Below are 27,574 nucleotides of genomic sequence, written 5' to 3'. Positions count from 1 at the left end.
CAAAGCCTCAGCACTGAGTCAGTTCTTGTGTGAGCGGTTACTACAGGAGCGACGTGACACTTCAAAGTTATCTTGTTATCAGGAAAAAAACACAGCAGGAATAGTAATTTCAGTGACGCTCAACCTTTTGATGTCTCTGCGTTCTTTTTTTCCTTCTTTAAATGGAATGAGTATCAGGGAAGAGAAATCCTCCACGAGCGCGGTTTAATAAAAACACCACGAGCTGCAGATCGACTCACAATTCAAATGTTTCTTTACATTTGCGGGGAAATGACACACGTCAAATTGACTCCAAGTAAATCCTGATGTGTCAATGATATCTAAATATTTAATTTAGATACAATCCTTTTTCTAAATAGTGCTAATCAGAAGTTTTTCCATTTAAATTCAATGTCTTATTTTGTGATTCAAGCTCCTGCGCTCTAATGTGAAGAAAACAAGAGTGACACCATCCATCCATCTTCCATTGCTTATCCAAGGTCCACACTTCCCTCTCCCCGGTCACTTTGTCCAGCTCTTCCAGGAGGAATCCCGAAGCGTTCCCAGGCCAGCCAGTCCTGGGTCTCCCCCCCTGGTCTCCTCCTCCTCCTCCTCCTCCCAGTGGGACGTGCCTGGAAAACAGGAGGCCTGAGCCACCTCACCTGGCTCCTCCCGATGTGGAGGACTCGCAGATGCGACGAATCACGTTGGGGGTGCGAACACAAAACCTGTTCTTGTTCTTTCAGTCAGGGTCTTGTCTACATTTGAATTAATATCAGTTTTGCTCTGGGCCCCATAAAGACGTGGACCGGCCCTGACTGAGAGACGAGTGATTTTTCTCCTCTGTGGACGTTTATTTGCAGTAAACGCGGACGATAATCACGCAGCTGATTCATGACGCTACGTTTCTGACACTTAATTGTGGCGATCTGGCATTTTTAAGTGGTTTTTTATCACCACAACAATCTCCTCTTCTCTGTGCGGAATCAATAACGGAGCAGATTATGACAAAACGCTGCATAATCTACTAAACAGTCACTCCCAGAGGGAACCGTAGCGGCGCTGCAGATTAATCTGAAGAACTCCTCAGACACAATCGTGGATTAACTTTGACTGAAACAATTATTAGAAGTATTTCCACCTGTCAGCCTTTTTGAGTCTCTCTCTCTCTCTCTCTCTTTCGTGCTCAGTCAAAGAGAAAAAGAGGAATAATAAGCAGCTTGTGCTGGACCAGTGTTTGGTCAGCAGCTTCCTGCTGCACCTGCTCCTCTGTCACACAAATAAGCAAATAGCTCAGAGCTCAGGTAAAGAACCAGACTCATGAATCTTTAGAAGCACACGCAGTGTTTTAACCCCATTCATTACACAAACCCCACGGGTGCTTTCTCTTACATTTGTCTCCATGTTGTCACAGCCACAGGCCTCTCTGTGTGTGTGTGTGTGTGTGTGTGTGTGTGTGTGGATAAAGTCTCAACATGTGCCACGAGTCCAGACGCAGAGGAGCAGCAATAAAACTGAACCGGTACAAGAGCAGAACCTGTCGAGCATGACCCAGTGATTTACTGAAAAAAACAGGCACTAGACCAGGAATTTTGTGTGTTTCCATCGCAGGAACTCGCCACAGGAAGTCACTAAATGAATATTTCACTTTTTATTACTGTGGCTTTCGTAATAAAGCTTTAAATGACGATTAGTTTTAAGTTTGGGAACCCGGTAGAACAGGATTTCACACTCGCATCAGAACTAATTTGCTGGGTTTCGTTTGTGTCAATTGAGGATTGAGGGACTCACGATACGACACACGATACCAATAATATCACAACACAACGGTTCTATGACGATATCTGTCCAAGTGAAGAGAACAAAAACCTCAACGGGAAAAAGTGTCAGACTTCTCGGTTTATTCACACCATGAAGAAAGGTCAAAGGTTACGAACAAATCCATATTATGAGCCTCACCTACAGAGGATTCCTGGAATTTAAACTGCAGTTTTAAGCCAAGACGCTGTGATTGTTTTTATGATTGGGTCAAAGCAGGACACAGATTTAAAAGGATAAAGACACAGTATCTCAGCTTCTGCCTGAGACGGTGATGGTTTGTCCGCAGTCGCATCCGTTCCACAAATTATAGTTTCATATTGACCGTGATGTGCGACGCTTTTCATTCAATCCTGTTTATATTCTGCTAATGGAAACAGAAAGTCAATCAGTCTGGACATAAACTGTGGAGTAAAAGCTCAGGCAGGTGAGAGAGCTGTAATAACACAGCCGCACTGATACTGAAACTTAAATTACAACAATTTAGCCAATAACCGATCATTTAAAGTTGTGTTTCCGTGTTTATTTATATCTACTTTTGTGCCAAGGAAACAAAGAAATCATATTGATAGAAAAAAAATAGTATATCAATAGTTCTACAGACGTTCCAGCTCTTAATTAGACACAGAACATTTTTTTTTAATTAGGAAACATTTAACTGTACAATAAAATAGAAAAGTACATATGTCAGGATGAAGCGCGCACTCATGTGAGATGAACTATCTGTAATAAAACTCAAATAAATGAGTCAATCTTCCCTGACTTTAAAGACCGGTTTAATCCTGGCTTAATCCTGGTTTAATCCTGGTCTTCAGCTCTGCAGACACAGAGAGGTGAAGAAGTCCTCGGTCATGACCTGCTCTGACACAACGTCACAGTTTACAGCCGTTAACAACTGAACCTGCTGCAGAAAGCGCTTTGTTTTCCACAGCCTGAATCAACCCAACACGCAACTCAGTCATTATGGATAATTATTATCATATAATGTCAGATAAATAAAGGGTAAGTTTTGCTCTGGTCTAAGTCTAAGATGACGGAGTATTAGGGTCACACTGAAGAACACAATATTTATTTAAGTCACAATATGATGAGGAAAAAGTCGCAATATTATGAGAAAAAAGTAACAATTTGATCAAGAAAAGTCATAATATTACGAAAATAAAGTAGCAATATTATAAGAAAAAAGTTGTAATATTCCGAGAATAAAGTCACAATATTATGAGGAAAAAGTCGCAATATTCCGAGAATAAAGTCATAATTTGAGAAAAAGTCGTAATATTACGACAATAAAGTCGCAATATGATGAGGGGAAAAAAGTCGCAATATTCCGAGAATAAAGTCGCAATATTCCGAGAATGAAGTCACAATATGAGAAAAAAGTTGCGATATTTATGAAAACAGTCAGAATATTACAAGAAAAAAAGTCGGCATATTATACGTTTGTCATCGTTAACATTTTGCAAAATGTAATTTGGGATTTTGCCGATAATTGACATATGTACGTGTTTTTCCTGCGTCCAACAGTCGACGTCATTTCTCTTCTTCTGTAGAGAAATTAACAAAATAATTTGTCGCAGTTTATGTAGATATATTATTCTTAATTGGGGAAAATAAATAAACATAAACAAACATGACGCCAGCATAGAAGACAAGGAAGCTTGGTCACATCAGGGGATCTTTGTCATGTTTGATATTTGATGATACTTTTATTTTAAAGCCAATATCAGCCACTAATATCGCAGGTATATAGGTCGTAAATAAACGTGTTTGTGTGGAGACAAAGTCAGAGAAGTTTTTTTTATCACTTTACAGAAACTTTCAACAGAAACATTTCACAAATCAAGTCTCGTATTTGTGTTTTAACAAAGCAAAAAACATTCTGGAATGAATGTAACAGAGACACATGTCTCCACATCTGCCTTCAACAAACAAAAACCTGGTTACAAACTATTTTATTCTCACTAGGAAAGAAAGAAAGAAAAAACAATAACAGAAAAAAACCACCACGTTGTTGCTTAAATAGGAAATGATGTTTACGTGCTTGTGTTTGCAAGTGTCAGACAGACAGACAGACAGACAGACAGACAGACAGAGTCTCAAACAAGTGCACAAAATAAATGCTGGTTCTTATATTCACCATCACTGAAGACACAAATCATTATTTTACAAAGGAAATAAAGTAGGAGCGTGAGGATTATTCACACACACACAAACAAACACACACACACACACACAAACAAACACACACACAAACAAACACATAAACAAAAGCTTCAGGAGAAGTTTGTCAGGTTTTTACTGAGCCGCCAGCTTCCTGATGTTCATGATCAGCCTCTTACTGTAATCTTTGTGATCCACGGTCTTCACGTCCAGAACCGTGGCCTTGATTCTGGATTCATCCTGTCACAGGAAACACACACATGTGACTGAGTGAGTGAGTGAGCGTGACACACTGGACTCTTGTGTGTGTGATCCACAGCAGATGAAGCTTCTGAAGCACTTCCTGCTCACATTCACTCATTCACGGCCCAACCAATTCTTTCATGTGTTCACCTCAAAGCAAAGCGCTGTCTGTGTGTAAGAGTGTGAGAAGTTGTCGTTCCTGCTAAAGATCTTGTGATTTCAAAGATCTTTTAAAATAACTCGTCATGGGACGACATGAGCTTCTTTAAAGCACCAGTATGTAATTCCTGTCACTAAAACACTGCTAACGTTGCTAAACGCTAACGAATGTCCATTCATATTCTAACCATTTCTCACTCAATCACGTCAAGTTAATCCTGCACACTTAAGGTTAAGAGAATCCCTTAACTTAAAATCGGTTTCTTTTTAAAGACGATAATTTAATTTACTCACTTTGACTTTTCTGTTTTTATCCGTTGAGAAAAACGTGTGCTGTATAAATAAAGTTTTATTTTATTCTGTCTGTCAAAATAAAACCAAGGTGTTTGAGTGAGTAAATAAAAGAAAGAGATAAAAAATTAACCACAATCTATTTTTAGCTCACAGATGGAATGACGGTGTTTTAAGATCTTTTTTTTTATCAGTTTCTCAGACTCATTTCCTTTCTTTATTGCAGCAATACGTTCCGTCTTTAAATCTGCGGTGACGGCTTTTTTATTTCCTCAGATTAATTATTATCTTTGTTTTTACTCACGTTGTACGTTTCAAGCTTGACTCTGTTACGGAAGACAAACGTGTTGAAGTTGGCGTTTTGGAAGATTTCATCAAACGCAGTTTCATTCTGAAAGCGAAGAAGAAAATATGTTATTTTATTATCAATGAAAGCAGTTCAGACATTATCTATCAATCTTTATTGATATATGTAGATATATATATATATATATATCTATATATAGATATATATAGATATATCTATATATAGATATATATATATCTATATATAGATATATATATAGATATATATATATACACACGTGTGTATATATATATGTGTGTATATGTATGTATATGTATACATACATAACACTAAATATAGTAGAGTAGTTATAGTAAATATAATCCCCAAGATACATACCCAAGGTATAACTTAAAATTCAAACTTAGACTTTAATCCTAGAATTCAAAATTCTTATGTGGCCCTAAAACTCTTCCAAAATCTTACATAAATATCAAAATAAAATAAGAAAAATACAATAATAGATCAGGAAAAAACAGGAATAATAAAAAAAAATGTTGCTGTGAAAAGGCAGATTATAAAGTAGATAAAAATAAATAAATCAATGAAAAATTAATTAATAAAAATAATAAATAAATAAACATAGTAGTAAGTACTAAACAATTGGTAAAAACATGTAAGAAACAAGGAGGTAAAAATCTTTATTATTTCATAAAGTGGAGTTTGATCAGTGAACTCTCACAAACGACTGCTGTGATTTTCTCAGTAATTATCCCTCGAAGGCACAGAACACACACACACACACACACACACACACACACACCCGTGTGATAGTGTGTGTGTGTGTGAGAGTTCCACTGAGCCACAGTTTAATATTCAGGACATAAAACAAACGAAGACTCTCACCGAATCTTTGAGTTGACCCAGGTAAGCAGCGTTCTGGCCCAGAATGGCCTCAGCGCTCTCCTGGAAACACGTCACCCACTGGTTATCGCAATGATCAGCGATGTTTGCCTGACGATGGAAAGAAACAGAAAACAAGACAAAAGATAAGAATGGGAAGTTCTTAAATGTTAAAAATACTGCTAATAACGCTGCTGCACAACTGATGGCACTGGTTTTTTGTTTAAAGAATATGTAAAATAACAATTAATGCCGTTTATTTTATTTCCTATTGTTAAATCTGTGTGATCTACAGTAAAACAGACATTTAAACACAACATCCTACAGACTGAAGAGAACATCTTTGATCTACACAAATATCACACAGTAATCATCGTAAATAAGTTATTTGAATGAAAACAAGAAAACTTCAGTCAAAAATAATTGCGATTAGATATTCAAAAAGATTCAGCCCTAGAATGTTGAGTTTAGAGGAAAAGACGCATTCAGGAAACCTCGTAAATTTCATGACAAACTGAATACTTGCTGCTGCTGCTGCCACCTTGTGGTAACTAAATTCATGTTGTTTTTTTAAATACTAAATGCAACCACTGATAAAACGTTTCCTTTTAATATATTTCAAAAACTCAGAATCTACTTTGTAATAATCAAGCGAGTTATTTAATTCTAACGCCCACTCCTGACTGATTCATGGTTTTAATTTGTGTACTTATTTTAAATATAGAGCACTTAAAAATTCCTTTCAGGAAAAATACTCTTCATGATTCATGAAGTTGCTGCGATAGAGCGATAAAAATGTTAAGAATTCACTTTCTGATGTAGACTAATAAGTTTTAATGAGTTCAAAACACATTTATATATGGGGGGGGGGGATGTGTAACAAAATCATGATTCATGCTTCATCGAGAATCACGCAGCTCCGGTTCACACATGTGCAGACAAATGTTCTCTGGTATAAATGTTTGATGAGGTTTCTTTGCCAGTTTGCTTAAATGTGGTATGTCGTTAACTAAAATGCATCTCGCTCCTCTTAAGTCATTACATCCTCTAATTAGTCTGAATCCTGCTGGCAAGCCTGCGGAAACATAATCACAGAGCTGCACCAGCCATGCACACACAGACACACACACACACACAGCGGAAGCTAATTCACAGCTTATGCTACAGCGCGTGAACAACAACAATCGACAAAAGCCGCTTATTTCACGAGGCTGCACCGATGCCGACTGAGCCACTTCTAAAACATCTGTTTGTGAATGAGCAGAAACAACGAGGCTGCGTTTGTTGTGTTTAACGCTGCACTTTAATGTGTACATCGACACAGCAACAGTGTGGAAAAGCTGCAGCGATTAAACACACGACGCTGTGATGCAGCGAAAGAGTCACAGAACGACACTGGAACAGCGGAAGTGACAGTAAAAGTCACTAAAACTCAGCAGGAGAGGTCGACTGACAGTGGACTTTTATTACATTCTTTCATTTGTCGGTTATCCACCAAGAAACTGACTGCCAAATAATGAGCTATTCTGTACATCTACCAACAAACTCACTGAAAAATAATGATCTATCCTGTATATCCACCAAAAAACTGACTGCCAAATAATGAGCTATTCTGCACAACCAGCAACAGACTGACTGCCAAATAATGAGCTATTCTGTACATCTACCAACAAACTGACTGCCAAATAATGATCTATACTGTATATCCACCAAAAAACTGACTGCCAAATAATGAGCTATTCTGTACATCTACCAATAGACCGACTGCCAAATAATGAGCTATTCCAGACATCTGCCAAAAAGAAGAAAATGAATCATTTTGAGTGGTTTTTTTTATACTTAAAACCAGTTTGTGATTTTTCAGCTTCTTAAATGTGAATAGTTTCCGTTTCTTTGCTCCATTAAACAAAGAAATCATTAAAACTCAATCATTTTCTATTTGTGGACAAAAACAAGACATTTGAGAACATCATCATTTCCAGGTTTGACAAACACTGATCAATATATTCGACTTGTTACTCGTTTCACTGTCACCCACTTACTTTGGGAATGATCAGGCGAAATCAAGAAAGTGATGAATTTGCTCATTTCGCTGCAATTTTTCTGTAATTTGTGCTCAGTTCTCTCCTCAGCTCTGTGGAGCTTTGGTCAGGGCTGTAAAATGTCCTTTTAGGAGCTGATTAAACGGCTACAATGATGAATTGGTCGACCTCTACTAAGTAAAGAAAGCAGATTGGAGGTAAGTGGCTGAAGCATAAGGCGAACGAGTGGCTCGAGTCCCAGGAGAGAAAGAGAGAGAGAGAGATGAATAAAGACAGTGAGTCAGGAGAACGACAGGACAATGAAGAGGCTGACACCCACTGCCTCAGCACAAGCATCTGTTCAGGAGCGAGCAGGAAGAACAACATTTGCATATCTGCTTGTGTGTGCATGTGTCGCACTGCAAAAAAAAATAAAAATGGAATAAATAAATGGAATAAAAAAAATAAAGAGTCAGAAGTTTCAGGGAAGCCAGCACTGAGTCACTCACAGAGAGAATGAGACGGTACTTGAAGTTGGGGAACTCTTTGTCGCACTTTTCGCAGCGGAACATGCCGTTCTGTTGGTCCAACACTTTCTTGTTGCAGTCCTGGCTCGGGCAAGCCTGGTACAGACAGTTTTCCTTACGCAGGTAAACGATGGTGGCTATGCAGGTGTAGTAGTCTGCCTATTAAAAGACACACACACAAATACACATTTAAAAAAAAAAGAAGGTAGAGATGAGTTCCTGTCACTCTCACAAGACAAATGTGTGCAAACCAGGCGTAAACAAGTGTTACTTTAACATGAAGAGGACATTTTCACAAACAGAACAGGTAAGAAATGTCAGAAAAGCAGACACAATCATTCATTCATGTGAATCTTAACAGCTCTGGCACAAATACAGTGATGAAGCTGCTGCTGCTCATAATCAATCACTAATTTAATTGTCAATTGGGTTCGAAATATTGTATTAAATCAATCTGAATTACAGTGTGAGAGGCGAGGTTGGCAAGACAATATGGAGACAGATCGGTATCTGTCCAATACTGGTCAAAATCACTGGATCGGTTATAGGACGGATATAAATATAAAATCAGAGACAATTCAAAAATCCTATATGTATGTATATATGTAGTATATATCTTGCATGCTTCACTATGCACAGACTGTAAATACAAATGAGCAATAAGTCATGTTTAATTCTGCTTTATGAGAGAACATTATTTGTTACACAGTTGGACAATTGTCTGAATAATTGTGAGTTGTTATTGACATCCATCAAGACTACCTGCCAAATAGTGATCCATTCTAGACATCCAACATCAGACTGCCTGCCAATTAACGAGCTGTTATCAAGATCTATCAAGAGACTGGCTGCAAAATAGTGAGCCATTGTCATTATCCATCAACAGACTGCCTGTCAAATCATGAGCTCTTCTACATACACCAAGAAACTGACTGCCAAATAAATAATAATCGAGCGACAAATTGACTGCCACAAACTGAGATACTCTATACTGCCTGCCAAATAATGAGCTATTCCAGACATCCACCAAGAAACTGACTGCCAGTGAGCTGTTCTCTATATCCACCAACAGACTGAATGCCAAATCATGAGCTGTTGTCTATATCCACCAACAGACTGACTGCCAAATAGTGAGCTGTTGTCTATATCCACCAACAGACTGAATGCCAAATAATGAGCTATTCTGCACATCCACCAAGAAACTGACTGCCAAATAGTGAGCTGTTTTCTCTACACACCAACAGATTAAATGCCAAATAATGAGCTATTCTGCACATCCACCAACAGACTGACTGCAAAATAGTGAGCTGTTGTCTCTATACACCAACAGACTGAATGCCAAATAAGGAGATATTCCACACATCCACATGCCAATGCAGATGAAAAGTGTCAAATATCGGTCAGATTAGTGAGTTTACCTATAAGTTACTTTATAACTGCAGAACATCAGAGTCTTCAGACTCGAGTGTAATCAGAATTTTAAAACTGACTGAAAACGACTGATTTATTTATAGAACACTGCTTTAAAACGCTCTCATGCAGACGTCCTCGTCAGCGAGAGGAGTGTCGAGCTGGATTTCCCCTGAGATGTTTGAGAGAGGCTTAATAGCACCGTGTCATCATGACGGACTGAGTGCGAGACATATTCGTGCTAACATGGTGGACGTATGTGTCCTCTCCTCTGCCAACACTTCACAAACTTGATTTCTCAGAGAGTGAAAAAAAACACACGACCACCACTTTAATCTCATCCACTACAGACTTTAAAAAGGACTTCTCTTTGGGTCCTGACCCAGAAGAGCTGGACGATAAATCAGCTATATCTATTCATTCATTCATTTTAGGGATGAGCCGATATGATACTGGTTATAATCACATAATCGGGACATTTTCGGGATGCTTATTTTCTTATCGTGTTTCAGACATGAAAAGGTGATATTTATTATGTCACTTTGTAGTTTAGGAGGATTTTTCTCTTTAACTTCCACCGCTGATGCTGCTCTTGAGCTTCCGTAGTCAAGATAAAATCCCTGGAAGTTGTTGTTGTTGTTTACAATGACATCTTGTTTACATGCCTGTTTCGAAGCTTGTGTTTTGTTGCACTTTCACCCTAAAAGGGGAAATTTTGTTTAAATCTCACTTGAGAAAATAAAAAAAACAAACTATAAAAGCAACGCCAGCTTTTGAATAATTCAAACCATAAATGGACAAAAACACTCGTCGGGCTGTGGCAATCTTCGAAAAGTCACCACGACATAACATCTACAATCCAAGACAATTTCACAAAACAGATATAATATCCATACATTACCCAGTCCTCAGAGAGAGGAATAATGTGGATACAAAAACAGGAAATTCTTTCTTCACAAAGTGATTTTGACCCCGTTTAACTTTAGAACCAGGACACATGAGACTTTGTGTCAGCAAACAAAATAAGAGTAAAAAACATTTGACATATTCACACACACGTCGCTCCTCCTTTTCGGTTTAATTAGCATTTTCATTTACTATAAATAGACTTCAACCTCCAAAAGAGGTTCAATTAATCAAGTCAATGTCTCTTCAGCGTGGGGACGAGGACAGGAGGACAGATTTTTATTTTCTCCTCTCCCCCAAATACAGTGTCAAGTGAACAAGAGCAGAGGGCGACCACTTCCTGTCAGCGAGGGCACAGGAGCGGCGTGGAAACGCGAGATTATGACACAAAGACTTTGTGACGGGGACGATTAATTGCAACAGACGACTTTAGCAAAGAGGGGGACGATGGAGGGGGGAGTTTTTGGAGAGGTTTGACCTCCGTGTCCCTGCGTCTCCGCGTGTCGGACGTCTCACAGAGGTTGAGGACAGCCAGGACTCATCACACGTTTTCTTCCTCTACTTTTTTTTTTGCTCTGCAGGAGTCACAGCCTCGCTGACCCCAGGGTCGATCTCATCCTCGCTGAAGAAGTCTTTTCGTGGACAGGTGGACTCGTGGGTAAAGTCAGGGAAAATTAAAAGCTACATTAAAACGAGCGTTGAGACGCAGCAGTGAAGCTCTGACACGAGCAGATAGAAAGGTCTCAGTCATGATTAGGGTCGTCACTTTTATTCAAAATTCAATATGATTTTTAAGAAGTGGGAGGAAAAGAAATTTAAACGCTGCAATTTAGTAGTAGTACTCCTTAAAATCCAGCAGGGGGCACGCCAGTGGCGGGCCACATGCAGCCCCGCCACTTGAAGTTATTTGTTTTTATTATTAATAATAAAAGATGAACAGATTTTGCATTTACATTGTGAACAATTCATTGTTCAAAACAAAAGCTTTTATTTTGAAATTATGAGAAATATTGTCATAGAAATTATCATTTTTGCTGGGTTTTTTTCTCAAAAAGTTTGAGAAAATTACTTTTCTGGGTTTTTGGACCTGAACTCCATCTTAAATATATGATTGGAGACTGTGGAGGATGACACGTCACTTTTCGATGATTAAAACAAGTTTCTGTGCTTCTTCAGCTTCTTAAATGTGAATATTTTCCAGTTGCTTTGTGCCATATAACAAAGAAATCATTGAATCATAATTGTAATCATGCTCAATATTCAGACTAAAACCATCAGATCAATTTGGCTTTTTAGACTTTAATTAAGCTTAACGGTCAATAAAAAACAAAAAAATAATGGTTTTGTTGAAGCCATTTATTTGACGATTTCTCTGTAATAACAGGGCCTTTATATTGTCTCTGAGTTTCCAGTGAGACATTAAAACTCTCGTCTTCCACAGACGCCGCAGAACTTGTCATTCTCGCGCCTCTCGCCAACTCATCATAATCACCGGCATCTATTAATTGTCCTGGTTTTAATGGGAAACTGTCGGAACACTGCGCCGATCACTAATGTGTTACATTATGTTAAATGACACGCGTTGGGATCCGTGCACAGGTCACGTTATCTCACACACTCCGCTGAGCAGCGTTTCATTAAAACACCAGCGGAGAAACTGAAAGAATCAACGTTACTTTAGTGATGAGAAGGCAGGAATTTTACCACTGAGGTCAAATGGAAGTTATGTAATCTGAGACATCAATCTTACTTTCACTGAGGCTGAAAATGAGTAAGAATATGATGATAAAATACAGATTTACTAAACACGGTGATAAATAAGCCTGAAACTAACAATTATTTTCATCATCGACTAACCTGTCGACTTGTTTGTTCGGTAAAATGTCAGAAAATGTTGATCTGCGTCTGTCAAACCTGGAAATGATGATGTTCTTAAATGTCTTTGTTTTTGTCCACAAACACAAAATGATTCAGTTTTAATGATTTCTTTGAAAATATTCACATTTAAGAAGCTGAAAACTCACACAAAGTGGTTTTAATTAGCAAAAAAAATGTAGTAATTGATTAATAATCGATGAGTTTTAAAGTACAGATGTTAAACCGACCTTTACTGATGAGGAAATAATTGATAACATGTTGATTTTCTCTATTGAAATGGTTTTTGAAGTCTTCAAAATATCTAAAATTCTCTTAAAAATACTTTATTTTCCTACTAAAAACTTTCCTCATCATTTCATGATCTGACGTTGTGTCTTTAAAACTTTCCTTCGACTATTTTCTCGATGATTGATTTGTCGTTTGGTTCAGAAAAAGTAAAAAAAAAAAAAAATGGAGCAAAAAAACAAACAGGAAATAAGAATTTAAGAAGCTGAAAAATCTCATTAATTACAGAAAAAAAACACTCAAAATAGATGACAATTCATTTAGTAACTGGTTAATAATTGAATAATTGTTGCAGCCCGTGTGACAATACTATGTATCAGTGATTCACAACCACTGGCTAAGGACCCATGGATGGGTCACAGGGGATTCTTTTGGGATCCTCAACAAATTTGATTTTTAAGATTTATGTGTTTATGTTTCGAACAGCATGCACAAACAGAAATTCTTTAAAAAAGATTAAAGGTTTTACAGATATGGTTTTAAAGGTACAGAACTTATACATCCCAAAAGTCTGTTTATACGCAGACGATATTCTTCTGACTCTCACTAATCCAAATGTAAATTTACCCAAATTGTTTTCCCTTCTCCACAAATTTAGCTCATACTCGGGATGTAAACTGAACTTAAATAAGATAAAGAATATTCAAACTAAAATGCAGCCAAAAACTAAAACAAATGCTCTATTTTTGCTTCTCTAAAACCAAAGTAGTGAGGACGACAGACTTACGCAGAGCACAATGTATGTGTTTTTAAATAAAACCAGAACAGTGGAGGATGTAGAGCCTTGGAGAGGACACACACAGAGCAGAGGGACTAATGAGCAGTCAAATCAGGAACCGCTAATATCGTCCAATTTTCAGTACGCACACCTGGCGCAGTGATTCTAATCAACTAATCAATCAATCAATCAATGATCATCAAGATTCATCACGCCGACAAAGGAAGTGCCAAGGTGACACGTGCGCTCGGCGACGGGCGAGCAGCTGTGTGAGCTCTTAAAAGTACAAATGCACTTTGATATTTGTTGTTTGAGATTCAACGCAGGTGTTTTCTCAGTTTGTCCTTGAACGTCTTCAAAGAGACATCTTTGAATAACAATGTGTATGTGTGTGTGGGGGTTTCCGTGTCTTCAGAGTGTGTGTCTGTACCTTGTCTCCGTGCCCCAGGTGCTCAGTTTTGACGTCAGACAGAGACTTCCAGTTGGTGTTTCCTCCTCCGCCGCCGCCACCTTTCAACTCGGTCAGAGACTGTCCCTCCATGGTGTGTCCCTCCTTATCGTACCTGTGTGAGCAACAGTTCAAACCTCTGAGTCATGATTTCACCACCAGCATTAAGAATTAGAGCCTGAACAATGTGAGGTTTGGAGTTTGATAAATGATTTTCCATGGTGAGGAAACTATTTTCTAATACTATTTTTCCTAGTTCTCTAAATGCCAAATAATTAGCTATTCCAGACATCCACCAAATAGTGAGCTGTTCTCTACATCCACCAATAGACTGACTACCAAATAATGAGCTATTCTCTACATCCAACAGACTGGCTGCCAAATAATGAGCTATTCTCTACATCCATCAGACTGACTGCCAAATAATGAGCTATTCTCTACATCCAACAGATTGACTGCCAAATAATGAGCTATTGTAAACATTCACAAACGGACAGCCAAATAGTGAGCTATTCAAGACATCAACCAATAAACTCACTGTAATATAATGAGCTGTTCTATAAATCAAGCAAACAGACTGAATGCTAAATAGTGAGCTATTCTACATTCCCACCAAAAGACTGACTGCAAAACAGTAAACCATTCTATGAATCTTGCAGCACACTGCCTGCCAAATAATGAGCTGTTCTAAACATTCACAAAATGACTGCCAAATAGTGAGCCAAAGTTTACACCCGAAGTAACATGTGCTGTGATGCCTCGTACGAGTGTGATCAAGGCTTCAAGAGGCTTGTGAGTGCAGAGGGACTGATGAGCTGGTCTGTGATATTAGAGGACAACTTTTACCAAGCGCTGCCACGGATTCAAGCTAAAGAGGAAAAGAGAAGGTGACGTAAAGAAGGAAGAAGAAGGAGGTAAAATGCAGTTATGGGAGGAGGGAAAAAGAAGTTTAAAATGGTCGCAGAGATCAATAAACTCACTAATCTGTGCACAATAGGGAGGTCAGGTTGTAAATACAGTGAGCGGTCGCCTGCTTCGCTCCTGGAGGCTCCACTAATTGAAAATATCCCCATTAACGTTTAAGAGTAGGAGCGAGCTTCACATTCCCACTGACAAATGTGAGCAATTCTTCAACGTGACACCAGATTCCTCACCAGTGCACCTGCTCTGACTCGCTGTAATTGTACTTGCACACAGTTAGGAGGAGGTTGGCAGGGACCAAAAAAAAGAAAGAATATTCTGACAAATCAATCCAGATTTATCACAGAGAGCGTTTCCTGTCGCAGCTTCAACAGGAGAGAAAAATGAAGTGACTTTTTAAAAGAGTCGGAACGTCAGCGTGTTCAACTCCGACCAAATCTGATTCGACCAAATATGTAACTGTGATTTTTCTGACATTTGTCACAAATCTCAACATCAGAATTCACTGAGAAACAGATGTGAAATAAATGATGTCACTTTAACACCCAACACTAAACATTCACTACACTATAAACCAATACAAGGATATAAAAAAAAAAAACGTCTGAGAAGCTTCAACCAAAAAGTTTTAAAATTTTTCTTCAAAATAAAAGCAGAATTCAGCCTAGTTGATATTTAAGTCCGTTATGAATTAACTTCCAATAATAATAATAATTCAGTTTTGGATAAACTGCTCCTGAATCATCATCAATGAATCTGTAGATAGTTATTTTCTATTATGGGATTGTGAGAATGACTTATTGTTGACCGTTTATTATATTAATATTACTTATTTTATTCAAATATAAATGGACTGAAGAAATCTGAATGGAACTCACGTCTAAGACCCAAACAGATTCATCTACTGTCAAAACAGCTGACGGTTAATTAAGTCGTCAATCAATCGTTTGCTGCTGAGAAAACACTGGAGTCACGGTGAGGCAGAGGAAATGGAAGCCAAAGTCATGTGACAGCATGAATTAAGCGTGAACGTCTGAGAGTGACAGCAACATCAACAAACATGACTCGACACAAAAGTGATCGTCCTGCTAGAAAATAAGACAAGAGGCGGCACAACCTTCTGTCAGTGCGCTGTCGCCACCTAATGGACAAATGCTTCGGCACACTGATGGACACAAGCAGTGGGGAGGTTTATTTTTTATTTTTTTACTTTTTTCCCCAGAAAAAGAAGCTCCTGCAGTTTTATAGTTAAATGAAACGGCATCACATCGTCTCACAGAATCAAGAACTGAGCCCAGATTAACCCGAGGACCAGGACCAGGAGTGTCTCATGCTTCAGGTCTCATTTCGGGGGGAAATTAAAACCAGGAAAACGAGACACACAGACACATACAGATACACATACAGACACACACAGTGATGATGCAGAAAATAATGAATATTTATAACCTTTGTTTTTAGAAATCAGTCAATTATTATTATTATTATTTTGTTTTCAGAAGCAGGCGATGATGATGGTGCTGCACAACTACTGTTTATTTCATACATGTCTGTTCTCAGAAACTTGATAAAAAGTTTCAGCGTCGCCACGGTCGATATTAGGGCTGAACAACTCATCCAAATTTGATTGAAATCGCAATGCGGCCTAAATGTGTGTTAACATGACTATTTTAGAGTCCACAGACTGAAGAAAGCATCTTTGTTTCCCACAGATCTGCACAAATATCACACAGGAATCATTTGAAATATTATATATCCAAACGAGAATAATTATGTAAAAATGACCATTCCCTCTCACACTGCGGTCGCAATTTCAGTCACAAATAATCACAATTAAGCATTTGTTCAAAATCTTTCAGCCCTAATCTACAGAACCTTGAGTTTAAGGGACAAGATGCATTCAGGAAACCTCGTAAATTTCATAATTTCTGTCCCTGAATTCCCTCTCATATCACAATTTCCACCACAATTAGATATTTATCAAAAATGGTTCAGCGGATATTATAAAAATATTTCTATAGTTACCTTAATATAAATCAAGAAACTTAAAAAAAGTAATAATATATGATAATATGATAAATTCTCCAAATATTGACTTTTTATTCACTCTTAATTCATCAAATGACTTAAAGGACCTAAGCAAACGTGTTATTTTCTTCCATTTTTGGCAGACACAAAATGACGACATGTTTAAATATTGATGTGAAAAATGTGAAATGATTATCTTAGTCTGACTAAAACTGGACTTTTAAACATGTTAGTCTGACTAAAACTGTATTTAAAGTCAATTTGTTTACGTTCAACTGGACACAAACTATAATCAGTGACTCTGCACATGACCCACAGAGCCTGCCCTTGACCTTTGACCCAGAAATAATAGAATAAGCAGGTAAAAACAAGGAGAAGAAAAACACGAGGAAATCCAGACGTCATATTTTGAAGTCAATGTATGGCAGTAAGATTTTGGTCGACCAGTAAACGCCTCATACCAACAAGCTGACAGGGGAAATATCGCCCCCTAGTGTCGAGGAGTTGAACACACAAGTCCCTGCTGGTGTTTTACTGTGACCATCGTCTCATAAAGTCAAACCACAACCGTCCCTCGTCTTACATGAGCCTGAAACCAGAAAGAAAGACGACAACAAAGCCTTTCTTCCTCCGCCCTCCTGATGGAGACGAATCAAACACAGATCGTGCCTCACACACAAGGGAGGAGAATTATTTAGGAAAGAAAAGAAGGAAGAATCGAGGAAGTGGGCGCGAGGGACCAGAGGAAAAGATGAAAGCTGGAGACTTTAAGTGTTCCTCTTCTTTTCCTCAGCAAGAGAAGCCGCGAGGAAATCTTCAAGGAATACAGTCACACGTCTATAATTGTGAGAGTGAACTGTAACAGAACAAAGCTGTGGTTCTAAAAAAAAAAAAACAAGCTACTATTAACTGAAGAGCGGAAAACACACGACGACGACAACACAGAGACTTAAACACACGGCGACAGCAGCTGATTTATACTTAATAAAAACATGGATTAGACGTGTTCAAGGAGGAAACATCATACTTTACATGTACACACACACTGCACCATGTTAAAAAAAGAGCTAAATTAAATATAATCACACAGAAATGAGTCTGGATTTCATTTAATCTGCAAACGGGATTAGAGGAGAAAACACACATTTCCACAGATTTAAGTATAATTTCCATTTATATGTAATGCTTCAGGGAAGCCACACACACACACACACGGTGGCTAATGGGGGAAACTAATCGTGATAATAGGAATCGGAGCATGCTCTCTCACAACTTAGGGAAATTATCCGTTCAAATCCTCAGAGTTCTTCAATCTCAACAGTAAAAGTCGTGAAGTGAAGTTTGTCAAGAATGAAAATAAATAAGGAATTAAAATGTTAAAGAATATTCCAGTGTTCTCTTTTTTTTACCTGCTGTCAAAACACTTTGTCAGTGAGTTTATTTTCTAGTTTCTTTCATTGTTCAGCTTCTTACATGTGAATATTTTCTGGGTTTTTTGCTCCATAAAACAAAGAATTCATTCAAACTGAATCATTTTGTGATTGTGAACAAAAACAAGACACTTTTCCAAAATGATTCAGTTTTAATGATTATTTTTTGTGTTATGGAGAACAGAAAACTCTAAAACTGAACAATCGATCGAATATAGCAATCGATTATTAATTGCCCTAATTAATTCTATATTTAAACGTTAGTTGTAGCTCTAGTCCGAAACCGACAGCACCTCGAGAGAAGACGATGGAAACCAAATGTTGCGTTCACTGTCCTGTCATAAAATAGTACAAAATCTAAACAGAAGTCAATAACTTTAAAGTGTCTAATCATTTATTGTTTAATTTGTTATGCATCTAATTATTATTTAGTCATACAATACAGTCGAAAACCTTACGAGCGCCCTCTGCTGGAACCTAACGAGTATGACTTCAAAAGTTCTATGAGACTGCAGCAAAACTTTTACACTCCACATTTAAAATAATATGAGATTTGAAGTAAAGCGTGACAGGTGCGACCTGACCTGAGGCAGCCTGACTCACCAGCCTCTCAGCTTATGCGCCTCAGGGATGTCGGGGTTGATCATCATCGTGCTGCTGAAGGACGCCGACAGAGACCGGCCTCCGAAGTCCGACAGCTTCGCCCCTTTGATGGCTAAGATGGGCTGACCGGCACCATCGAACTTCTCCGCCTGCACAGAGATGCAGAAACAAATGTGTTAATAATATGTTGTCGTGTTTATCTGGATTTCTTCCGTTTGGTTTGTCAGGTTCTGTGTTAGAATATATGAGAGATTAAGATTAAGACTTCACAGGCAGAATAGTAGTGTTTCAATTTGATCGGACAGTTTAATAATAACAAAAACAATCCACCTTTTCCAGCTTTATTAAAAAATAAAATAAAATAAAAAAGATAATTAAAACTAGTTTTCAGATGTTTTATTTTAACAAATTTGAAGACATCATCATTTCCAGGTTTGACAAACACTGATCTCTTTTTTTACACGTAATAAATGAATCAAGAAAATGATTGACAGATGAAAAGATTAGGAACAACGTAAAACTCACTTCCTCTCCCCACAGCGTGACGGACACCACCTTCCCGGACATGTCCATCAGACTGAGCGTCCTCTTGGACACCTCTTTGTTGGCTTTGGTCGTGAGACGCGTCAGCTCGTCCACGCTCTTGCACACGCCGATCACATCTGGAACGACACACAGACAAATCAAAATCAGAGTCACTCTGTTTGCAGACGACGGCGTGATGTTTTCTGATGAGGTCACGGAAAAAGAAGCTAAAAAAATAAGTTTCAAATCACAGCGGCGTCGACTCAGAATGATCTTTTCGAGTCTCTCACACACACACACACACAATGATCGGTTACTGGTATCAGTCCCGTTGCGGCTGCTCCGTGTGTACATCCCATAAATATTAATTGCGGCGTTTACGCCCACAGGTCACTGCAGGTTCCGTGGTTTCAGGCACAAACCGCCTCTCGGGAAATAAGTAATTCATTCACTTCATACAGGTCAGCGCTCGAGCAGCGGACGCTCGCATCAGTAATGCAGCAGAGACGCCGTCAAAGTGGCTTTAATTGTTCCTACAGACGTGTTTAATCAATCACACGCTGTCCACTAACACAATTAAACACAACAAGGTGAGGCGGAGACATCTCTTACATAATGTTCTTATACTTGCTCTGCGTTTCAATCAATTACTGAATTTAATCTGCAACTATTTTGATATTCGATTCATTGGTTTCTGTGTTGCTATTTTTTTTTTTTAGCATTTAAAAATAGGTTTCTGGGATTTTTCAGCTTCTTAAAATGTGAATATTTTCTACTCTGTGTCATTTGTGTCGCCCGCTCACCGATGACGGCGTCTTTGTCTCTGCTCTCGAGGTCGGCGATGGGAACAAAGTCGCACTGCACCATGGGAACGTCGGAGTTGTCCTCGCAGGGGATGACGGTGGTCTCCCCGTTCAGCGTCATCTCGTAGTCGTTCTTCACCGACGTGTACTGTTTGTTGGCGATCTTCAGCGAGCCCTTGGAGATGTAGTAAACCTGCGCGAGCGAGACGGAGCAGCGAAGAGTTAACGCGCGTTCACCACAGATCAGGAGGCAGAAACTTTCATCTGAGAGTCGGGGAGGAATCAAACGCTGGCAGGTGCGTCATAAGCTGCTTAGTGAAGCCAGATGACTCACTGAGTCTCTGTGGTTTGGATACAAATCACTCTAACAACACAGTCTTTTTGTTTCCTTCAGTTGAACATCAATGTTATTCAACAAACACCCTTCTTACTTCATACACTCATAGATATCTATCTATCTATAATAATCTGTGTTATGTTAACATGTGTATCCAACAGTTTCTTTAAAATGATGCAAAATTTCCTGTTAACTCTCATCAGTTCTTTTAAATTCCCAGGGAAAAATTCCAATTTGAAATAAAAATCTAATGGAAACTCTGGAAATATACCAGGAGTTTCTTTGCAACCCTATTAACAGTTCAGTAACACCCAAATATATTACATGGGTGCACAAATCCAACATTTACTCCAAAACGAAGAAGATTAACATGTATTTTAAGTCTGTTTTTTTGTCGTTCTGACTCAATAACTTGGAATAACGTAAATCTTACCTTTCCAACTTCAATAAGGGTGAAGAACTTGTCCACCTCTTGGTTAAAGCCAGTCACTCGTATTTCACCCTGTCATAAAATAAAGCATTTAGGTTTATGGGCATTATGTTTAAGATTCGTTGAGTAACACATTCATAGAATTGACCCATTTATCAAATGTGTCTGTAGAAAATGTCACATTTACCAAGAAATGTTACAGAAACGGCCGTTAAAACGTCCTATTTTTATTTCATGACATTCTGCTGTGAATTTGGGTCACGTGTGTCCCTTGATAAAAAGTCTTGTGTAGTTCATTTACATAACATGCAAATGAACGCGGTGACTCACGCTCTCGTCCACGATCTCCATGGAGAACAGTTTCCCGTCACCACGCGAGTTGCTCCACGTTCGGATGCTGCTCTTGTTGGTGACGCGGGCGCGGACGGTCCACCTGACAGAAGAAGACGACTTATTCACGTCACTGTTATTCATGCCACTGTTATTCACGCTCTTTTTCCAAAGCTCCTCATGGACGCACAACGCACAGTTGTTTATTCAAACTTCCAACAATCTTATATATAATCTGCCCCCCAGTGGCTCTGAGGGCGAAGTCAACACTAAACTCTATTCATCTTTATAAACATAAATATACGAGGGCGACGGGGTAATAATTAATGTAAATGTGTAGAAAGAAGGTTAATTATTTACAACAATGGTTCATAGACAGTGAATAAATGAGTGTTTTCTTCTTCCTCCCACTTCAGTCATTAAATCTTCATTCAGTTACTTTGTCAATCTGTTGTTTTTAAACTCCCATTTTCTGCCTGTTGTTAGAAATAAACTTTAATTTAATTCACTCCAATGAATACAAATCAATAAATGGATGTAGACAGAACAGATTAACGGCAAATTAGCTTAGAGAGACAGACAGAGAGGTGAATTAACCAGCTAGCATGGACGGATAGACGTCAAGTTAGCTAACTAGCTTAGACAGATAGCTAGGTTACGAATTGTAGCTAGCTTCAACTGATAGATGGTGAGTTAGCTAACTAGCATGGATGACGATGTCTAGTTAGCTAGACAATGAATTGTAGCTATTTTAGACAAATAGATGGCGAGTTAGCTAATTAGCATGGATGATCGACGTCTAGTTAGCTAGACAATGAATTGTAGCTATTTTAGACAAATAGATGGAGAGTTAGCTAACTAGCATGGATGAGCGACGTCTAATTAGACAAATAGATGGCGAGTTAGCTAACTAGCATGGATGATCGACGTCTAATTAGCTAGACAATGAATTGTAGCTATTTTAGACAGGTGGCAAGTTAGCTAACTAGCATGGATGATCAATGTCTAGTTAGCAAGACAATGAATTGTAGCTATTTTAGACAAATAGATGGCGAGTTAGCTAACTAGCTTAGACAAAAAGATGTCGAGACAGATAGCTAGATGGTGAATTAGCTAGTTAGCTTGGACTGAAAGATGGCTAAAGTATTAGCTAGCCATCTTAAAACAGACAGATACATGTAGATGACAAATTACCAAAGTATCTCAGACAGATTATTAAATTAAATTAATCCCACAGGAAATTCAACTCACAGCAACATCAACATACATCAGTGTTAGACATTTAGGACATAAAATAAAAAAATAAAACCCATTTGAAAAATACTGTAGTGAAGGTAAAAATGTAAATAAACGCTTTATATAAACAGTAAATACAGTTTAAATGCAGGAGTCTGTGAAAACTTTGTTGTTTTGTTTCCTCTCCATCGTATTTAAGACGTGATGGACAGTCTTTGAGGACACACACTCACTTGGACTGGTACGGGTTAAGGCTGGCGATGGGAACCACCTTGGACCCGCCCCCTGGAGTGCTGGGCATGGCAGATGTCGCCTTCTTCCCAAAGTCTCTGTTGAAGCCTCTGTTCACGCCTGGAAAACATGAAGCGAGAAGAAACACATGATCCGTGAAGAGCGAGTGATGGAAGCAAGGAAGCAAGGAAGGAAGGAAGGAAGGGGAGCAGGTGTGGGGGATTAGGGAAATCCAATTTTCTGAGGACGGCAACTGTGATTATTGAAATTATTTCACTTCATGAGCAAAGTTTCACCGACGCGATGACTTAAAAGTAAATGTATGACATCAGAAATCCAGTTGAAATCCAGAGACTTGTGATCCAGCGTTTGAGAAGAAAGAAAAGCTCTAATACGCTGGAGCTTCTTCCCCAGGAGAACATGATTACTGCTGCTGCTGCTGCTGCTGCTGCTGCTGCTGCTGCTGCTGCTGCTGCTGCTGACGACAAACCACTGAGTGACTTTGAGGTTTTCAGGCTGAAAAAGCAGCCGCACGTTTGATATGTGTGAACGACAAACAACGATTCACACGCAGGACACGAGACGGACGAATATCAGCGAGGACAAAACCTGCTGTGATTTCCCTGCTTTAGCTTCACATGAACTCATTTAAGTTCCTAATTAGGATTGCAATGAATCATTAATCAATTACTAAATCCATCGTCAACCATTTTGATAATTGATTAATGGGTTTGAGTGTATTTTTAATAATTAAAACCAGTTTGTGTGATTTTTCAGCTTCTGAAATGTCATATTCATATATACACATATATATATACACATATATATATGTGTGTATGTATATATATACACATACATACATACACACATATATATATGTGTGTATATATATATATATATATATATATATATATATATATATATATACACACATATATACATATATATATGTGTGCATGCATATATATATATATATACACATACATATATACATACACACACACATATATATATATACACACACACATATATATACACACACACACATATATATACATATATACACACATATATATATATATATATATATATATATATATATATATATATATATGTATATATATATATATATATATATATATGTATATGAAATCTTTTTATAATCTTTTCCAGATTAAATGATGACTTCTCTGGACAGGAAATGATGAGCAGGAGCAAAGAAACCAGAAAATATTCACATTTAAGAAGCTGAAAGAAATCACAGAAAACTTCTTTTAATCTAAATAAAATAAAATATCAAATTAGTTGATGATGTATAATCGATTTACAGTGAACGTTTAGAAAAAAACTATTAAAAATGATGATGTGATGAAAACTGTAACTGTGTGAGGTCACCGACTGAGTTTATGACAGAAAACTACAAAGAAATGCTGCCATCTAGTGGTTACTGACATGAAATAAAGGATTTAAAAAAAAGAAAAGTAAATAAAATCGCATTAAAAAGCGTGAAAATCAAAAGCTCGACTCACTTTCATTTCTGTTCTGTGGCTGCAGAGGACGAACCTCAGGGGCCGGAGCCGACGCTGGAGCTCGACTCTGACCTGAGGAAACAACAGGAAAATAATCCATGTTATTCATATTATTCATATTATCATAAATAACAACACAATAGGCTACAATTAGGACGGCTCAATATTTACTTTTGGATAATTGATGAATGGGTTTGAAAGTTTCTTTTTCTACATTTTAAACCAGTTTGTGTGATATTTTCAGCTTCTTAAATGTGAATATTTTCAAGTGTCGTTGCTCCATGAAACAAAGAAATTTGAGACCGTCATCATTTCCAGGTTTAACAAACACAAGTAATCTATTAATCTAGAATCTCATGTCTAAATCTGTTCAATCTACAGCTACAAAATAAAGAATGATTGACTGTTCTGAAGCCCCACCCTCAGTGTACGGAGTCGGGTCTCCGATCTTTCCTCCGACTTCTTCAGGACTTTTGACGACGTTGATCTCCACGACGATGACCACGCGTCTGCGAGCGCACAGAGAGGAAACACTGTGTTACAGTTTCACTGACGAAGAGCAAACGTCGTCATTACCGTCATCACATACCTGCCGTCCTTTAAGATGTTGGTCACGTGTCTCTTGAGGACACAGACACAGTTTGGGACGAGGACGTTTTCTTCTGCCAGAGTGTTGAGCTGCGTGGACAACATGAACGCTGCAAAATAATAATAATAATAATAATACATTTCAGTTATGAAGCACTTTTAAAGATCCTCACAGGAGTTTTACAGCAGAAAATGACAAAACTACACATTCTAAGACGCTGATTTTGGCCAAAAGTCAAGTGACGAATAATTTTTGTGATAAATTGTGAGATAATTAAACATTAAAAGGACATTTAACTGTTTCAGGAGTGAGAAAAACAGAAACTATTACATACATGTGGGGTTTGAACAGTCCTTAAATCCTTCTACCGAGATTCATTTAACATTTATTTATTTCTTTTACTTTACAATAAAGATTATATGATGTTATATCACATGAGTTATACGACACGTGAGGAAGAAGAAGAAGAAAACAAACACAAACGTATTCATCTCCTGAATGACTTTTCGCTGACTCAGCGCAGCACAGATTTCTCTTTATTGAGCTTTAACTTCTGGTTATTATCGTACATTCAACAGAATTCATCGGATTGCTTTTGTTGTTTCTTATTTGTTTGTAATTGCTTTTGCGTCCAGAGCTCACGCTGCATTGTTCTCTTTTATTTTATATTATATTGTGTTCTTAAATAGTTTGTTTCTGTTGTTTTTGCTGCTAAAACACTGTAAAATGATCCGTAAGACAGATATTGTTTTACATTAGAGTGAAAAAAAAGTAAATAATGAAAAACCTCAACATTGAATTCACGTACTTTTAAGTTATATCAGTGTGTGTGTGTGCAGATGTAATAAAAATACAAATATTAATTGAAACAAATATAAAATAATAAAATCACTTACAGGACAGCGTGTTCTGTCCGTCGCTCATCATCACTCGGTAGCGAGCAGGACCACTGCCTCCCTCTATCCTGCGGATGTTCTGGAAGAAATGAAATTATTAACAATAAATGTTAAAGTTTTTGTTTAAAGAAAAACAATGTGATGATTATTCTCTTTGTGACACATTTACCTACAGAAAAAGTTGCTGAAATTACATTTCCATATTTAAAATTTCATGTCAATTCATCACAATAACAAAGCCTGTTTTAACATTTAACAGCTAAATTCGACTGTCGGGATAGGTATATATAAAAAATAAAGTTTTAGTGACTTCTTATCAACATTTATTAAGTTACAACTTCAAGCTAAAATGTACATGTTTTTTTTACCTAAAAGGGAATTAAAGCCAGTGGAAAATAGAACACATTCATTTTGACAAGAAAGAGTTAGATTATTTTTATATATCTGTACTAAACATCCAGGTGAGTGATGATATTTTTAATATCATTTACTCACCTATAACTGAATGTCTATACCCTATTTTTCAATAAAAACAATGAATAAACTTAAAAAACTTTCAGAGAAGAACAATGCAGCAAGTGTAAAAACTGGACATATTTTGGTTGATTCAAGTTCAAATTTAATCTGCAGGGGAAAGACAGTGGAAAAGCTGACATTATAAAAATCTGACACAAATTTTGACAAGAAAGAGTTAAGAACACACATATATATATATATATATATATATATATACATATACATACACACACACACACATAAATAACACACATACATTATACATCCAGGTTAGTAATAAAATACTTTATTTTTAATTTACTCACCAATAATTGAAGCACAGGATCAGTGGTGGTGACTCCATTAGCCAGAGCCTAAACACACACACACACAAAGAAAACACACATTAATTCAACATGATTATTCTGTAAATATGTCATTTTATTTCAAACACAAATATTCAAATCAAAGAAAAATTTACGACAAAACTTCAAATCTGTCAATAATTCTTGACACTAACATTCCACAAAATAGATTATTTTCATGTTTTTTAGCAATAATAGAAGAATTCGTGTGCGAATAAACGAGTGTACTACTACAGCTGAACTTGTCGTTAATGTTCTTATTTTCAAATTTAAAATCAGATTTTTGTTGTAAATGTTAGTGTCTCACCTCAATGGCGCCTTCAGAAAGCTTCGTCATGTCCGCGAATGAAAATAAACTTCAGATTTCAGGATAAAAACACGACTTTTCTGAGCAGAAAAGCAGAAAATCTCTTCTTTCTTTCAAAAGCTCCTTACTGTGTGTGTGTATGTGTGTGAACAACGTCAGTGGCGCCAACAGCTCGGACACAAACCCGCCAAATGACGCTTCGAGACGCTCAATTTCCGCTTCCGGTCACAGATCTGACGTCAGTGGTTCAGTGGAAATGTAAACGGATCTAAACCGCGTTCTAAACTGACAAACTGACCCGAGACCAGCCGAATGACACTTAGCGCCAAACCTCGCGTGACGTCAAGACAGGGAAGCGAGCATTCTAAGATGCGTTCAAGGCCACTGGGAAATGTGATGTTTTGATGCCGCAGCACGATTAGCACGAGACATTTACGGTACATTACAAGATAAAAAAAACAAACACTGAGTCAATGAGTCACATTTT

At 37.7% G+C, this 27,574-nt stretch overlaps 1 protein-coding gene across 1 annotated transcript; it reads right to left on the bottom strand.

Annotated features, from left to right (window-relative positions):
• Window positions 1-3,483: 3,483 nt before the first annotated feature.
• On the bottom strand, window positions 3,484-27,249 carry rpa1 (replication protein A1). Its single transcript, XM_044033087.1, has 17 exons — window positions 27,088-27,249; window positions 26,742-26,789; window positions 25,921-25,999; window positions 25,025-25,133; window positions 24,856-24,944; window positions 24,436-24,507; window positions 22,909-23,026; window positions 21,440-21,542; window positions 21,113-21,181; window positions 20,343-20,535; window positions 19,540-19,676; window positions 19,015-19,163; window positions 14,015-14,147; window positions 8,370-8,546; window positions 5,843-5,950; window positions 4,955-5,041; window positions 3,484-4,197 (listed from the first exon to the last, which is right to left on the bottom strand). The coding sequence occupies exons 1-17, from the start codon at window positions 27,115-27,117 to the stop codon at window positions 4,093-4,095; spliced, it is 1,806 nt and encodes a 601-aa protein (XP_043889022.1). The 5' UTR covers window positions 27,118-27,249; the 3' UTR covers window positions 3,484-4,092.
• Between the last annotated feature and the right edge of the window lie 325 nt (window positions 27,250-27,574).

Source organism: Solea senegalensis, linkage group LG8, assembly GCF_019176455.1.
Source record: "Solea senegalensis isolate Sse05_10M linkage group LG8, IFAPA_SoseM_1, whole genome shotgun sequence".
In the NCBI taxonomy this organism is placed as follows: domain Eukaryota; kingdom Metazoa; phylum Chordata; class Actinopteri; order Pleuronectiformes; family Soleidae; genus Solea; species Solea senegalensis.
Note: the sequence above shows the minus strand (reverse complement) of the source record. Positions and strands in the feature narration are given on the sequence as shown.

Bases quoted from the DNA above. Each gene is read 5' to 3' on its own strand.
- rpa1 (XM_044033087.1), bottom strand. From the start codon at position 27,117: ATGACGAAGCTTTCTGAAGGCGCCATTGAG. The intron at 24,508-24,855 runs GTGGGGCTTCAG...TTGTTTCCTCAG, and splicing joins CCCGACTCCGTACACTGAGG to GTCAGAGTCGAGCTCCAGCG. The intron at 4,198-4,954 runs GTGAGTAAAAAC...TTCCTGTGACAG, and splicing joins TCAAGCTTGAAACGTACAAC to GATGAATCCAGAATCAAGGC.